This window comes from Neopelma chrysocephalum, unplaced genomic scaffold, assembly GCF_003984885.1.
Source record: "Neopelma chrysocephalum unplaced genomic scaffold, ASM398488v2 Primary Assembly neopelma1_24, whole genome shotgun sequence".
Taxonomy (NCBI): Eukaryota; Metazoa; Chordata; class Aves; order Passeriformes; family Pipridae; genus Neopelma; species Neopelma chrysocephalum.
The window spans coordinates 18,647,405-18,664,710 of NW_020897693.1; the positions used below are offsets into that span (position 1 = coordinate 18,647,405).

The following is a 17,306-nucleotide window of genomic DNA, read 5'->3' on the forward strand; positions in this document are numbered from 1 at the left end:
ATTTTCAGCACATGGCTCTTACAGGATTATTTTGAAGTGCACGTAGTTACTTTTTGATAATTATAGTTTTCTGTACTCCTTGCAAGTCCCTGTGGAGGAACTTTGTTCCTTCTAAGAGTTAGTGAGACACTGAGTAGGCAGTGGCAACCAGCCTTATAGATCAGATTTCAGCCCCCATGTCCCAGAGTGGCAGAATTTAGCCTAAATGATGTAAAGACTTTAAGAGAACAGTAGATTTTTATGACTGACAATTAAGTACTCTTTCTTAAAGCCTTTTAGGAAAAAAAATTACAAAAAAACCTTCTCATTTTCCTTTTGTTTCTTGCTGTCGCAATAGCTCTCTGTAGGCTTGTGTAGGCTTTGTACTAGTGCACAAAAAAAGACAACAGGATCTCAGATAAAGAAACTGCTGAAATATTCCTGGAAAAAAAGGATTCAAGGGTCATTGTTTACTGAAGTCTAGTAGAATTTCCATGAAGATTTATGAGCTCAGGCAAGAAACTAGTCCTCCACTCTGTTGCTGGTGGAATCATGGACGCTTTTAAAGACCCTGTTGATTCATGTTAATTTTGGTGTTTGTTCTTTAGCTCACTGTAGTTTCAAGTAGTGTGCTAGAACTATTAAAGCTGAATTACTTTCTTTTTCTGACAAAAAGATTTTTCTTATACCCCCTTCCTCAATACTTTTGATGATTTTAATTTTTAAAAAACAATTGATGTTTTTAATTATTGTAATTGCTGAAAAGTAGTAAGTGAAACAAATTCTTGTGTATGTTACCTGCTTGTCAAAGCTTGTCTGAGGGTAGTTACATGTGTTTAAGGCATTCACAGAACTGAGATATTTGTTTTCATTTTTACCCGTAAACAAGGGAGAGATTTTATTTATTTTTCCACAGAACAGCAGAGGAAGGTTCAGGTCCCTATCCCCCATTGCCTTTAGAGTGGTTCTCCTGTCCCTGAAGGGATTCAGCATATGCTCGAACAGATGTCGGTTGTTCTATACTGCTTGTAAAACAAGAAGAGCAACCAAAAAACCCCCTCCCAATTCAGGGAGTTTGCACTAATCTCTTCAGCGAGGTTGGCTATTAGGATGTTATAGCCCTTGTCCTGAAATGGTGGGAGGGTGTCAGGAAAGCCTGGTAGTCCCTGCAGATTAATTCTTGGGGACAGTGAGATCTGAGTCAAAACCTCTTCAAATGGATGAAACACCTCCCAGTGATTTTAGTGGTTTTTCATCAGGCAAGTCCTGCTGGTGTATTTGTGCAGGGTCCCTTCCAACTCAGCATATTCTGTGATGATGGCTGTGCTGCTCCATCCTAGTAACATACGAAGATGTGCGCTCATCATGAGAAAAGGCCTGGAGAAAGCTGTGCTCACAGAAACCAGTAGCGCTCAGTTGCTGCTGCTCTTCGCTCTTTCTTAATGGATAGACATGATGGCAGCAGCTACCTTTATCCAGGGTTGAATAGGTTGGGAATACCTCATCTGGCATCTTGTCTGGATATGCTGTGCTAACATAGTCCAAGTGTGCCACATTTCCTGCGTGGATGTATGCTTCTCTTCAAAACTGTGCTTCAAATTCAGAAAAGTGGTTCAAAAGAGTAATTCAGATAGCAGATCAATGTCAAATAGCAAACCACAGTCCTTTGCGTGCATTGTGGCTACATTGCTTGAATCGGTTCTCCCATTTTCTTCCCTGAATTTTTGTCCATTTGCTGACAGGGATACACTTGCCATGTCACAGCCTGTCACATGGGCTGACCCAGTGGCAGGCAACTAGCTTTTCCCCTCTTTAGTGTCCCACACCTTTTATTGCTTAGGGAGGTTTGTATAGTGTGTCAGTTACAATTCACGTTGAGTAATTTATATGCTGAATTTTAGAAGGTTAATGCTTTTCATGTTTGTCTCTTGACTCTTTTGGAATGCTTTCCTTTTTACTGTTGGAAAACTCTTGAGTGTATTATCTCAAGAGGCATATAAAACAGCATCAGTGATGTCAAGAGCATCTGATTCGGGCAATCCTGAGTGCAGATACAGTACAGAGATATCTCAGTTTTCATTGGGAATCTAGAAGAAATGAGGTCTTGGAGAAATCCAGGCAGAGCAAAAGATCATGGAAGACTGAGCAGGAATCTAGAAGAAACAGGGACTGAGAGAAATAAGGACTGCAATTACAGATGGGCAGTGGTAGAAGCCCTCTTTGCCATTGCAGCATAAAACAGTGATTTGAAAAGCACATAATACCATTGCTAACAAAGAAGAAGAAATCTCACTTTAGAAATAGAAGTGGGAAAGATTCCTCCTACAGCAGGCACAAAGTTTTCATCTTCCCACTCATACCACTGCTTCAACAGTATGCAGCTCTGCTTGCATCCTGGCAGTTTGTATCCCGGTTGAGTTAGTTGGGAGACTGGAAGTCGCAGCAGAGGGATATGCAACTGCTGAACCCCTGCCGATGGCAGCATGCTCCACAGCATGAGTCTGAAAGCTTGAGCCTTATGCTTTCCCTGTCTTGAGGGGGGGGAAGGGTTTGTGAAGAAATTATTTAAAATGTTAAAAAAAGTAAATAAAAATTGTCAGTGCCTATTTATTGGATGAGCAACTTAAAACATACTCATCCAAGGCACCTGTAACCTAAGCAGCCAAAGTCCACTTGAGCTGGGGCTGAATTTGGCCCATTGTCTATGCTTCACACCCACAGTACAAATAAAAGCTGCAGCCTCTTAGAGTTTGGTGGGAGGGAGGAGGTGGGAGAGCCACTGGAGTGTGATGTTGCATTGACACTTGATGTGCATTCCTTGAAAACCTGTGCTTCTCACTACTGGTGGATATAGCAGTATGACAAGTCATTGGGAAAGAGGATGCAGTTTGTTAGAAGTGGAACATTATAATGAATATATTATTATCTTTATGGAAGGATTATGGAGCAATGCTGACTTCTGATTAAGGGATGTGGAAAAAGCAGTGTTACCCTGAAAATTTGTATGGGATCTTGAAAAACTAAATCATCAGCAGGAGTTAAATTCAAAGGGGTCATTTTACTTCAGAATGATGTTTACTTTCAACTATTCTTTAAATAACTTGGGGCTGCGTCCTTCTGTAGTAGAAACAGCAAAGTAGACTAAAGGACTTCTGCTATCACTTAAATCTGGCAAATAAACTATACAAAAATAATATATCTTTGCTACTTGAATAACAATATTTACATTTCACTTTCCTCCGGAAGGAATCTATGGACATGTTTAAGTGGTGTGCAAGAGTCTCTCTCGTCTTCACTAAACAGCAGCTAGCTCTGCCATAGAGGCAAGTTGCTGTTTAACATTGCAAGGCTGCAGTTTGAAACAGCTTAAGACAAATAGTCTAAAATATGAAATCCGAATAATATGGCATATGAAAGAGTCATTTAAACCTGCAGAAGTTATTTATGAAATTGGAGTTCAGCTAGAGCTAGTAACAACTGTGGAGTTCTATTAAGTGCAACTGAGTCTTCATAATTCTCAAACATCCAGGATTTTCTCTGCTTCCTCTCACTGGCATAGTATGTTTTCAAAAGTATTACTGATGCACGGGGCATATATCTGACCAAGAGTGACTTCATTTCGGCTTGAACCCTGTTCAAAACCAAATTTAGTTAAATAGGGAGAAGCAATGTTATTTCAGCGTAAGTATGCTCATATGGTGACTGTATTGGTATGTCAGTTTAATTTGAAGCATAACGTAAAACTTTCTTGGGAAGACAAATCCTTAAAAGAAAGATCGCTTGTGTCTGTGAGTTCACATGTCCTCTTAATACATTCTAAGATAGCTGCAGAGTTTTGTCCTCACATGGTGACCAGTGTTGCTAGAGGATACTTTATAAAAAATGGTTTAAGTGAACAAGTTTGGGGAAGTGTAGCCAGGTCAGAGTGGGATCTGGAGAGCAACATTTTGCCTGTGTATCGCCTGCAATTTCACTTTTTCTGTTTTTCACTTCTACAGAAGTACAGTGTAGAAGACAATAAAAATTAGGTATCCTAAGCACCTAAATCGTCAGATCAGTATTCATAATGCATGAATAGACATGGTTGTTTTGAATGGGGATTTCTCAGGTGATGAGCAAGTACCTAAACTTATTTTCAGTGACATCAATGCCTCCCATTTATTTTGGTGAATTCCAGCTAGGCCACTGATAAGCACTTCTGTAAATTCAGCCTAATCCCCAGCTATACTTGATCTCAACAAAAACCCCTTAGCACAAAATTGTCATGCAAGAGTATCGTGCAGCTCCATGTTTCTTCTCCAGCAGAGTATCATGTTCTGGTGAATAAGGCTGCTACCCTTGTCTGTGAAGCACTTTGGGATTCCTCAGAGTGTAACGTGAACACTGGTGGGCTGTGGTTCTCTCCCACCTGCATTTGAGTTTCAGAGCATGAGATGTTTTCACTTTCTACTTTTTTTTCCTTTCTGCTTTTGTCACAGAGCACTCAGCTGCTCTTTGTAAGCAGCTGTTCTGTTTCCCTGTCTGCCTGCAGTACCCAAACAGCTGCACCCTGTGTACGCCAAAGGTTGCCAGAGCAATGCCCAGCTTTGTTAAAAAGTAACAGGATTGGGAAAGAGGGGAGGGAGCAGGAAAATTTGTGACCTGCAGGACATCCTACAGCACACGGTCAGTGGGTGCTGAGGGACCTGGGTGAGTTCTGTGTCCGACTAGAGATACGTTTTCTATGCATCTGTCTCAGTAAGGCTTACCTGCTGACTTGGAGAAAGCCGTTAATCATAAGGTGATGGTGAAGTTCTCTGGGAAAGGAAGTGTTGCTGACAGTGGCAAGCAGCTTATGTGCATGTCTCATGGAAACTTAAATGTACGTATGTGTGCGTGTGTGTGTTCGTTCAACATCTGCTGTCTGCATACTGTGTGACTCAGACACAGAGAGAGTGAGGTGTGGCTAAGAACAGGCCTGTGACATGCAGTATGACTTTTTTTTTTCTTTCTTACAAATAGCTTTGTTGTGCATGGTAGGGCGTTATCTTTATTTGTTCATTCTTGGGTTTGTGTGCATATTTTTCCAGCAGTGATCATAGTGTTTGCTTTGTGGTTCCGCCTTTGAGCACTTAAAATTAGTGAGGAACAATTCAATGTGCATGAAGCTGTGTGATACATTTATGGCATGTCAGGATTTCAGCTTCTGCCCAACGTAATGTTTCTTTTCTTTGATTTCCAGAAAAAGGCATGGCATACAATTAAAACCATGGTTAACTTACCAGTCATCAGCCCCTTCAAGAAACGCTACTCATGGGTGCAGCTGGCTGGGCATACAGGTGAGATGCATATCTTCGATGCGTTTGTCTCTGGACTGAGGATGGCAGCAGTGAGGAAAACAGTGTTTCTCTGTTTCCTGCAGGTAAAAAGGAAGCAGCCAATATCACATAAATCTGTGAACTAGCACATCTTTCAGTTGTGGTGGGGATAGGGAAGAGGGAGTGATACACCTGAATAATGAGATGAGCAAGGAAGCAATGATGAGACTCTGGGGAAGGGCCAGGCTCCCGATTCCTCCTTACAAGGTGATATGTGTAAAATACATGTTAGAGGGAAACAAGAAGGAATGGGGAGTTAAAGCCCTAATCCATCTGTTGCCGTTGGTTGTGGGATGAGATCATTTTTCTTGACTGAGTAGCCAATAGTTAGTTCTCTAGTGGGAAGGATTACTGTTCATGTCTGTCAGTGCTTCAGCCCTGGCAAGGATAGTGTTTCTGATACCAACCACAAACTCCTCATCTTAATATAAGTCTTTGGGTGGAAAACAAATGTGGTAAAAATGGACTTGCTAAACCAGGTGTTTGCATTGTGAGCCCATCATTGTTCACTGTATGAGTGCAAGGGGCAGCTCAGTTGGCAGGTTCTAGTTTTGTATTTGTAGAAGTTGTTAAGTGTGCTCCTGATGTAGGCTTTGTTTCATTGGTAAAGCAAAAAACCAACAAAGGGAAGTCATGATGTTTGCATCTCTCATGCTTCATTTAATTCCTATGTGGTGCTAGTGGGGGGGGGTTATTAGTACACACGTGGGCAGACACCTACGCTGTATCATGGTGTAATGCAGTACCTGAACCACCTCTTTATATGCTAATGCACTAATATGGTGCACTTTAAAGTTGTGCTGAGGAATTTATTTAGCCTTAGAAATTGTGTAGGTGCATTTTGCACATGTTGTTGGTGGGGCTGACTTGTATCACACAAAGTGCCAAGGTGACCCAGTCTTAGTGCAGTTTTTATGACAGAGTGTATGGAGTTGGCTTGATCTGCATGGAGTGATGTACTAGTTATGTAATCATAACCTTCTGGAGACTTGTGCAGTCGAGTGGTAGAGGAGGGTTGAGAGTTTACTAGAAGATGATTAGGAGAGATACTGTTCCGGTTTCCTTTTAATTGTTTTCTGTGGTTGTGTTTAGTCCATCCTTTTTGCAGCTGTTCTTCTCTGATGTGACAGGTTTTTTCTGAACTAAAACCTGGGCCATCACCACTCTTACCCTTGTTCCGAAGCAGTGCCAGTTCTAGGGTTTGTCAGAGAAGAACTAGTTTGCAATGGCTGAAGGATCTTGCTGTGATGAAAGTTGAGCATTATCCCCAGGATTAACAGAGCTCCTACTTTGGTGCCCAGTTTTTCATATAGATTAGAGGGTACCTCTGAATGAAATGTGTACTTTCCTCAGCTGTTACTGGCAGGTTGCAAGACAGGAGAGTGTTTGGACAGGAATCTCCAGACAGCTGGAGTCTGCTTACTGCTAATCGTGGCCTATGCAGACTCATTTGTACTGGATACCATTCAGACACAGCACTGTAAAAAAAGACAATTTCACTACAGACTGTACCTGCAGGGTATTAGCAGATTAGCAGTTTTCCAGAGAAGAGGCAGTACCTGCAGGTAAACGCTTGCGCAGTCACTGTGTGTGTAGAAAGGCAGTTCTTGGCTTCTGGCCTGTTCCTGGCTGTTTAACGATCACTGATTGACTGCGCTGCCTCCGTACGTACACGCTCAGCAGGTACATATACCCTGTGCGAGGATTAAGGACAAAGCCAATGCTGGCAGTGTTATGCAGCTTTAAAATAGCCTGTCAGAGGATTAATGAATTCTGGCTTGTGGCTTCTTCCTGTGCATTTGAGTAAGTATAGTACTGTTTAATAACCTAGCAAAGACCTTTAGCTTGGAAAAAAGGCAAACAACAGCCCAATGGCCTGGAGCAGCTGCACTCCTTAAAGCTATAAATTCTAACATGGGAATGTATCCAAATGGACTTTCACTGCCAATGGCTGTTTGTCCTGTATATTTTATTTTTTATGAAAAGCATGTTGTCACTTGTATTCAGGGGGAATCTGTAACTGGTGCCATGAGGCTGAGGTAGATGAAACTGGAGTGGTGGGGGAAGAGATTTTTCTTTTTTTGCATGTCAGTCCTGTCAGCCTTTGTTTGATTTCTTTTTTTAGGGAGTTTTAAGGCAGCTGATAGTGGGAAGATTCTCAAACGCTTCTCAGAGAATGAAAAGGAGTGTTTTGAACGATTGATGAAAGACCCCCTACGCTCCTGTGTCCCTTGCTTCCATGGTGTGGTGGAGAGAGATGGCGAGAGCTACATTCAGCTGGATGACTTGCTTACTGATTTTGAAGGGCCAAGCGTGATGGACTGCAAGATGGGGATCAGGTGGGGTAAATGAAAAAGAAAGTGCTTTCTAACCCATGTGCATTTGAAGGAAGGGAGAGATGTGGTCATGCTCTGTCTGGAGGAGTTGGGTAATGTTTTTGGATCCTTGGGATTCAATACAGACAACCTATTGTGGCAATCGCCTTGGACAGCCTGGGGGCAGTATGTCCTGTTATTGCCTGGTTGTACATGGATTCTGGAAACTAACTGATCTATAGCCTCAAAAACTATCCATATCAAGAAATTTTCAGGGGTGATTTAAGAAAAAGTTTCTCTGCAGTGGTCTGATAATACAAGGAAAAAACCCTACACGATTTGTTCACTGACAGTTTATTGAATCTTTCTGTATGCAGTGATTCAGAAGGCCCCACAAATAGTAAAATTCCCATGTCCAAATGCAAATGACTGAAGAGCAGCATGAGAGTCCATTTCCAGTGCTTGAATGAGTCTTCACTTGTATTGATCTTTTCTGTAAAGAGCTGTCCATCTGCTCAGGACTGACCTGTGTTTTTCCCTACTCAGGCATCTGAAGGTGTTGCTATTACCTTGTCTGTGATTAAGAGGAAAACCTTAATAATACTATCTAAGCATAACAAAGAGATAGGGATCTGATGAGAGTCTTTAATAACAGTATAGATAGGGATCTGTTGGGAGTCTGTAGTAACAGTAGAGAGGTATGAACTGTCATAGTAATCCTTTGGGTGTCAGCTCAGATGCTCAAGAGTTATTGTCATAAATGAGTTCCTCTACTTACAGGAGTGTAGGTACTCCTTTTCAAATAGATGCAAAATTTTAAATGAATTGTCAGCTAAATCAGAGTAGAAGTATGTAGCACTGGTATGCTCAGAAGAAAGAGGAGAAGGATTTGCAGCAGCACGTATTTTATTCAGAGTAGGCAACATTCTGGCAATGAGTGACAGCATCTCCTAAACGCCATCCTGATTTGTTACAATGTGATGCAGCAAGTAAGCTCCAGGCACTTGACAAAGTGCAAGCTTTAGGAATCCAGTGAAATGTAGAGAACATGGGCAGTGCCTTTCTAGCAGTTACCGGATTAACAGATTGAGTGATAAGAGCAAAATGTGGAAGGTTTGTGACCCTTCACCTTCCTGTTCTTAGTTACCTCTTCTGATTTGGAACTGTTCAGATAATCTGCTTTACTCCTTAGTTTTTACTGTGTGAAGAGTGATTCTGCCTTTCACTGTGATGAATTAAGTAAAACTTGAACTTTCTGAGGCCTAAAGAAAAGTACTCATGACTGATGTTACGGTTTTTTTTGAAGAGAGAGAAAACAGTAAGTCTTCAGAAGCCCTATTTGTTTTTAAGTGATCTCTCCTAGCTGTCCTCTGAAAATGCAATTCTGTTTCATGGCACAGTAGGAATTCATCTTTCTTCTACTCTGTAACCAGGACATAACAATAACTTGTAACAGTAAGTAAAAGTGTAGTTAGAACAAGAAATGAATGATAGTTCCCGATTCATGCAGCTGTTTCACTAAATACATCTGCACAGTCATTACTCTGTGTTCTTTAGTTTCCCCATATGCAAAACTGGAGCAATGATAACACTTACTTTTCTGGTTGATATTTTTTTAAGCCAATTTGTAAGTTGTAAAAAGAAATGTTTGGGAAGACCTTACAGTTTTGTTGGGATGGAATGTTTTTGTAGAACGTACTTGGAGGAAGAGTTGACTAAGGCACGAGAGAAACCAAAGCTGCGTAAGGACATGTACAAAAAAATGATTGAAGTGGATCCTCTTGCTCCCACGGCTGAAGAGAATGCCCAGCATGCTGTCACCAAACCCCGCTACATGCAGTGGAGGGAAACCATCAGCTCTAGCGCCAACCTGGGTTTCAGGATTGAAGGAATTAAGGTAATAGTTTCACTTCTGCTTGTTCCTGGAGACTGAACTTTGTTTGATGTGTTGATTAATCAAAAAGCTAGTGCTAGTCCAAAGGATTATGTGAAAATGCACTAACTGAAAACATAGAGTTCACTGTATTGCAGTTTTAAAGCATTCATTGTAATTATAACAGAGCAGTGTCAATGAATTTAAACTTCAAGTACACATCAGCCATACTTGAATTCACCACAGAGACTTTGCAGGAAGGACTCAAGGAGGTACACCGTATAGATAGACTGAAAATGAGACTGTTATAAGGAGGAATTCAGAACAGAAGAATTAACCGCCTCTCCCCAGGCAATTACTTTTTTTATCCAAGAACTATACATATTTATTCCAAGTGAATCACAGTAAAGTGGGTTTATTGCAGTTATGTTTATTTGCAAGGCATGTTAAAAGCATTTGCTAAGATACTCTTGGGATCGAGGAAACCGCTTTTCCTTTTAAGTACATGACGATATCCAGTATAGATGGAGCTGGAATAAAGCCAAAATAATCCAAAATAAATTTTCTCTATCAACAAAGTCCATCTGTTCTTGATGGATAAGTCTGTGCCCCTGTACCTTTCCTAGAATACTACCTTACAGCCATAGAAGAACCTTGGCAATTTTGTTTCCTACCAATTAATTCTTCATATTAAATAGAATCACAGAATCATAGAATGGCCTAGGTTGGAAGGAACCTTTAAGATCATGTAACCCCCATGCTGTGGGCAGGGACAGCTTTCACTAGACCAGGTTGCTCAGAGCTCCATCCAACCTGACCTTAAACAATTCTAGGGATGGGGTGTCCACAACTTCTCTGGGCAACCTGTTCCAGTGCCTCACTAACCTCATAGAGAGGAATTTTTTCCTACTAACTAATCTAAACCTACTCTCAGTTTGAAGCCATTCCCCTTTGTTCTATGACTATATGCTCTTGCAATAAGTCCGTCTCTATCTTATAGGCTCCCTTCAGGTACTGGTTACTCCAAAGCCTTCTCTTTTACAAGCTGGATAAACCCAATTCTTTCAGCCTTTCCTCATAGGAGAGGTGTTCCATCCCTTTAATCATCTTGGTGGCTCATCTCTGGCCTTGCTCCAACAGGTCTCTGTCCTTCCTGTGCTGGGGACCCCAGAACTAGATGCAGTATTCCGGATGGGGTCTCACCAGAGCACAGGGGCAAAATCCCCTCTGTCCATCTGCTGGCCACGCTGCTTTTGATGCAGCCCAGGATACAATTGGCTTTCTGGGCTGCAAGTGCACATTCACTGCCAGCTCACATCCAGCCTCTCACCCACCAGCACCCCCAAGTCCTTCTTGGCAGGACTGCTCTTCATCTGTTCATCCCCCAGCCTGAATTGATACCACAGGTTGCCCTGACCCAAGTACAGCACCTTGCACTTAAACTACATGAGATTCCCATGGGCCCACTTCTCAAGCCTGTCCAGGTCCCTCAGGGTGGCATCCTGTCCTTCAGGTGTGTCAACCACACCACTCAGCTTGGTGTTATCTGCAAATTTGTTGAGGATGCACTCGATCCCTTTGTCTATGTTCTTAATGAAGATATTAAATGACACTGGTCACAATACAGACTCCTGAGGGCCATCAGTTGTCACTGATGTCCACTGGGACTTTGAGCCATTGACCAATACCCTCTGGATGCAACTGTCCAACCACTTTCTTATCTACCTAACAGTCCACTTCTCAAATCCATCTCTCTCCAATTTGGAGAGAAAGGTGTTGTGGGGGACTGTGTCAAAGGCTTTACAGAAGTCCAGATAAATGACATCTGCAACCCTTCCTTTGTCCACTGATGTAGTCACTCCATCATAGAAGGCCACTAGGTTGGTCAGGCAGGACTTGCCCTTGATGAAGCTGTGCTGGCTGTTTTGAATCACCTCCCTGTCCTCCATGTGTTGTGTTCCATGGCAATGTCAGATACCTACCAGAAGCCTACTCTCAGAATATCACCCTGACTCAGTTACTTGAATGTTAGCACTTACTGGAATCTGTAAGCGTGCTTTTTGTCACAGCCAGCCTTAAACTAGTTTGCTTGGGTTTAGATGGAGGTGTACTTGTAGCAGCAGAGAGCATGGTGAGGGCTGTCCAAACCCACTTACACCCTGGGTGAGTACTTTTTACCTGGAACCCATGACACGACAGCAGTAAAGAAGTTAGTGTGGGTTACCCTGTGTGATGTCAGGATGTTCCCAGACTATACACATTTAATTTAGGTCAATTAGGACATTGTAAATTATAACCTGGATTAGTTTTGCTTCCATTGCACAATTCAAGCACATAGAAATAAGAAAGGCATAAAAGAGGGTGATTCTGATGGACAGAGGCTCTTTAAATACCCCCTTCTTCTCTGCTTCCCTGTGTTGTCTTATCCCTTCATTATTCACAGATTCTCCTGCTGTGATACAGGAACTGGGGCTTCCAACTCATGGTGTGTTGGCCCTCTGTACGCTGTGCCACCCACTCCTGGCTGTTAGACACAGTCATCATCATGCAGGAACTGTCTGGGTGGTAGATGATCTGGCTCCAGTCCAGCCAAGACACAGGATCTTGTCTTACCCTTTAGCCAACTAACAATGTTATCAAGATGCTTGTTTTATTCCTATACCACTTAGGTTTTTGTATGCTCTCTGTAATGGAATTAGAAACCCAGATGATCTTGGGATCTTTAATGTAGGTTCTTGGAAAGATAGTTGATCAGTGTACATGTACAGACTTATGTTGAATCCTGGAGAGTGACTGAGCTAAGGGAGCACAGCGGAGCTTCCAAATGTCTCCTGGCTTGTTCTTTATGGTTTTGTTGGTTGTCAGAGATGGGTAGGAGCAGTATGGCACAAGACTGTGTAATATTTCCCTCTGCAGAGACGATGCTGTAACTGTGCAAAACATGAATACTTAATCCTTGATTAAGCACAGGAAATGCTTTGGAGTACTTCATTACATTACCTTTCCCTCTGTCTCCCTGTGCTGTTATGAGGAATGTAGGTATCATTCTCTTAATTTTTTTTACATGGAGAAGTGGTGGCAGAAAGTGAATTGTTCAAGCAATACAGCTCGTCAGTACTCCTTACACTGTTTCACTGCAGCTGAACTGTATATCCAGTTCTGTATATTTGCAGAAAAGGAAAGCCATTCTGCAGGGATCCCTATTTTGGGAGGAGAGCCTATAAGAGTCAGTGGTGCCAGCTGGTGGTTGTTGGGGAAAAGGGGATGTTCTCCCTGATCTCAGTGGTAACTCCTGGAGTTAGCTGAGAAGATATGTTGGGTTTGGTCATTCAGAAATATTCCTGCTCTGTGGCTGCTTGAGTAAGAAGCAGAACCAAAGAAAGTGAAATCATATAAGCCCTTTTGTGAAGTGGCTGCCAATAAATGAGATCTTATTCACCGTATACACTCCTCCATCAGTGGAGTACCTTTTCTCTTTAGGTTGAACAGCCTCTTTTCCTTGTCTTGCTTCCATATCTCTGAAATCAAGTGAGGTTCATTTATGGGATTTGTCACTTTTCCTCCTATCAAAAATAATTCAAACCATTTGGTTTCCCTACAGCTGGAACATGACACAAGACATGCTATCTTGTGCCTGCCAGATTCCAAATGCATGTTTCCTCTCTGGCAGGACCTGTCTGAAGGCTAGGCATCAGAAACATTTTCTCTACAATATGGAGCTAATAGTTTTGCAGAGTAGAGATTCGTGGGGCCAAGAACTGGGATTTCTGGCTTCCCATTCTATCACTGAATGTCAGTGCACTTTGAAAAGTTACTTCTTCCTTTGGTACCATTCCTTTAGCCATAGATCAGGGATAGCCATATTCCCAGGAGGACATCAGATATGATTCATAAATCTTTGTGTATCCATTAAGGTAAGCGAGAGTCCTTTAAGGGAAGTCTGTGGAGGACTCTAAGCAAGACCACATGGGTTAAGATAGGTAACACTACTTTATGGAACTGTGAAACCTGCCCTTCTGCTAGCTGTGCCACTGGCACATGCAATGAGAAGTGTCGCAAGTGACCCACGAGCTGCACTGTGTGATGGGCTGCTCTGCTGTGCAGGAATGTATGTGGAGTCCTTGACAAAGGTATGACTTCCAGGAGTGGGTCAGGCAGGTGCCTCCTGAGGCTCAGGTACATCCAGAGGTGTTGCAGAGCCCTGGTTTAGAATACTGGTACCATTCACAATCTGGATGTTGTTTACAATAAGACAGGCAGCAGTTATGTTTCCTGCCAACCACTGGAAAGGAGCAAAATCATAGCAGTGTTTCTTAACCACAGGGAAGCAAGCAACTAGTCCGTTCAGACAAAAAAAAAAAGGATGAAAAGGGAACACAGAGCAGCGATTCCAGACTGGGATTTGTGGCATAGGGAGAAATTATTTTTAAAATATCTTACTCCAGTGAAGAGGTACGAGGCATCAGATGAAGTTCCAAATTTCAGTGTGCTGTTGAATATTATCATACATCAGATCAGATGGCTCCTAACTTTCACTGCCTACCTGCTGAACTGCTCTTGCATAACTTGCACATCTCATCAGGCTGACATGCCACACTTGTATCTGGCCCACAGCCTTGGAATAAAATTCTGTTTATTCTGCTGCTAGAAAGTCTGGTAGGTGGGAGGCAGTTCTGCATGGCTCTGCCATTCGGTTAATTCATTCTCTTGCATGAGAGATCTGGAATTATAGCATTATTGAAATTTTTTCATGTATACGTTAGAAGCCAAGTTCAGCTGTGGAATAAATAGTGTTTCACCTGCTGAGACTGGGGCTGAATTTATCCAGTTTTGATACAGTGACTTAATATGTAGGAGAGAACACATTTTGATGACCTGCTGATTTGCTCTTATAATGAAAATGAGGGATTTTCTGATACAGTGGAGAGGAAAACAGTTTGATAATCCTTCAGGGTTTCAGTGGATTTTTATTACCAACTGTAGTAATTGCCGTATCTTACACGATTGTCCTAAAATCTCCTCTTGGTGTCTCTTGAAGCAGCAGGGATGCTGCTGGAGACTTGCATATTCATATAGTCTATGTTGACAGATACCTCTGATTCATGCACTGCTCTTATTTACTTTTAATTCCAGAAGCACAAACTGGTCAGTACCAGCACATAAAAAGACTTGTTTTTTTTCAGTAGCAGGATACTTCTGTACTGAGCCTTACTGCTAGCACAAAAATACTCTGAATTTCTCCAGGACCCACGTGGAACAGGCATGCCTACACGGTCCTTTGTCAAAATTCACTTTGTCTCTGCTAGCATTGCAAATCCCAAGTTGTTCCTGTCTGCAACTAGATTTCCGTTCTGTGACTTCTAGGTTACATTAATGTTCAAAGGTATGTTGGGAACTGAGTCCTAACTGCGATTCTTTGATTTCCCCATTAATAAACAGAAATAGCAATAAAAACAAAACCCACAAAACAACAACAAAAAACCCTCACCAAATAGAAAAAAAAAGGACTAGTAAAATTGGACATGGAAATGTTCCCTTACACTCTCAGCCAGGGTTTCACTACATCTAGGTAGACAAGAGGACAACCAAAGAGGTCACTGTGGTTTACCCCACTGAACTTTGCACTGCTAGCACTGACATGTGAGAAAACCCTCCTGCAAGCTTGTAATATCACGAGGTTTGTTTTTATTTTCTTGTACTCAACAGGAAATGAAGTGCCAGTGCCATTTAAAGTTATCCAATCAGCTTTTGTATCTCTTCTCCTCTACTTCTTTCTTGGTTTATCTGTTCTCTTCCTGTTCAACTACTCACTTTCATCTGGTTAGCAAGAGCTAAGCTGTTGATGGTTCAAGAGGATTGACTGATGAAGGGAATGATATGCGTGTGGTATAAATCATCTCTGTGTGGTTTTGTGCAGAAGGCGGATGGAACATGTAACACAAACTTCAAAACTACGAAGACACAGGAGCAAGTTCTACAGGTTTTTGTGGAATTCATTGAGGGCAACACAACTATTCTGGTGAGTTTGAACTCTTCAGGTTATCTGATCTTGGACCCAATGAACTTGCTTCAGGGCCATGCTTTCTTTGGTACATGAAATAGGACTTAGACTACCAAGGAAGTAAATGGTTTTGACTTCAGTTGCTCTCAGGACATGGAGTGGACATGCGAACTTGGTGGGCTGTGAGAAGTAGTTGACTGAGACTAATTCTATCAGCTCGTGTCATGAGTTCACCCCAAATACCTTGTGGTAGCAAAATGTCATTCAGACTAACTTGCCATCAGCTTCGACCACGTGTGTCAATTGCATCAGAGGGATGATGATATCTAAGCAAGGACTGTGTTGGCAGGAAAACCTGTGATTTGAGAATTCAGTCTGGGGAGGATAAAAACAGAGCATAGAGGCAGGAAGTGGGATTGGTGACTGGCTGTGCTCACATGTATGAAATTCATCTCAAAGAGCAATTCCTGTATGCTACTTCATGGGTAGCACAGCAGGCGTGTGTTAGATGGCATAACGCATCTCTTGTCTTTGAAACTTCAAAGGATACCATAGTGTTTTGCTGCAATGTGGAAGCCATTATGGAGGCAGATTAGCCCTCTAGGAGGAGCAAGGTAACACGGGGCAGCATTAAAAATGTGCACTAGAGCTTTATACATTAGGCATTGATTCTTTTTATCCCCACCACTGCCCCCACCATGGTTGAAGCTCCTTGTCTCTCTAACACACTTTCATTCTCTTTTCACTGTAGATGAAAGATTTTTAACTGCTTGAAACATTTTTCTCTTTATTAAGAAGGAAAAAAAAAACACATGCAGAAAGCCTCACTGCATCCAAATCAAGACAGATAAGTATATTTGGTGTAACACATGCAGCAGAGGAACCGCAGTCCATTCATTCACTATGAAAGCTTGCTGAAATGTATTTTCAGATTGACTTTCAAATGATGAACCTGTTGTTTTGAAGGACCTCTAGCCTAAAAGTAATATGGTCTCTTCATTATACTGACTCTTGCAGATAGAGTATCTTTATTCAGTCTTCAGTTAAATGTTTATGAGTTGTTTGGATTTTTTTCTCTTCTTCCTCTAGAAAAAATACCTCAAGCGTCTGCAGGAAATTAATGTCATTCTTGAATCCTCAGACTTCTTCAAGCGACATGAGGTGAGCAGTGAGTGTAATGTTGTGGAGGTGCATTGCTTCTTCATTTGGTCATTCAGATGTACTTAAGAATAGCCTACTGTATGAGTAGAAAGGAGTTTGTAGAACAAAACTAATGTATGTTAACGACACAAATACCACAAAGCCTTGATCACAATCATACAGAAGATTAAACTAGTCAAGAAATAGTAAATCCTCCCATCTTTATAATATCACAGCACTTGGAACTCTGGACCACTGCACAGAGTGGTTTATTAGTACTGGTTTCCTGCAGTTTCTCTAGTCTTGGTGTCTTCCAGTGGGAATCTTTACAGGGGAATGGCAGTGTGGAATTTTGCATTTGGTACAATGGCATTGTTGTAGTTTGACAATGAGGGCTGTATTAGTTATAATGGATTTACAATGAAATACTGTATAATTCTGCTTTAGATGTTCTCCCTGCTGTGCTTTGCTGTGCAGAAGGCATCATTAGCATTGTAAGTTCTGCTTGTTACAGCTCCAGATTATGAGATTAGACATTTTATTTTACCTTGTTGATGTCCTCTTATCACTGGAGATATTTTTGTTAATCATGGGTCATAATCTGTCTTTGAAAATAGTCACTGGCCTTGCTGAATTGCTCA

General features: G+C 41.8%; 1 protein-coding gene across 2 annotated transcripts in view; it reads left to right on the forward strand.

Annotated features, from left to right (window-relative positions):
• ITPKA (inositol-trisphosphate 3-kinase A) overlaps positions 1-17,306 on the forward strand; it is a 37,046-nt gene that overhangs the window by 19,218 nt on the left and 522 nt on the right. For both annotated transcript variants that reach the window (XM_027706554.1, XM_027706562.1), the window contains 5 exons: positions 5,201-5,297; positions 7,462-7,675; positions 9,344-9,548; positions 15,442-15,543; positions 16,615-16,686. In XM_027706554.1, the coding sequence (XP_027562355.1) occupies positions 5,201-5,297; positions 7,462-7,675; positions 9,344-9,548; positions 15,442-15,543; positions 16,615-16,686 (690 nt within the window). The remainder of the gene's footprint in view (positions 1-5,200; positions 5,298-7,461; positions 7,676-9,343; positions 9,549-15,441; positions 15,544-16,614; positions 16,687-17,306) is intronic.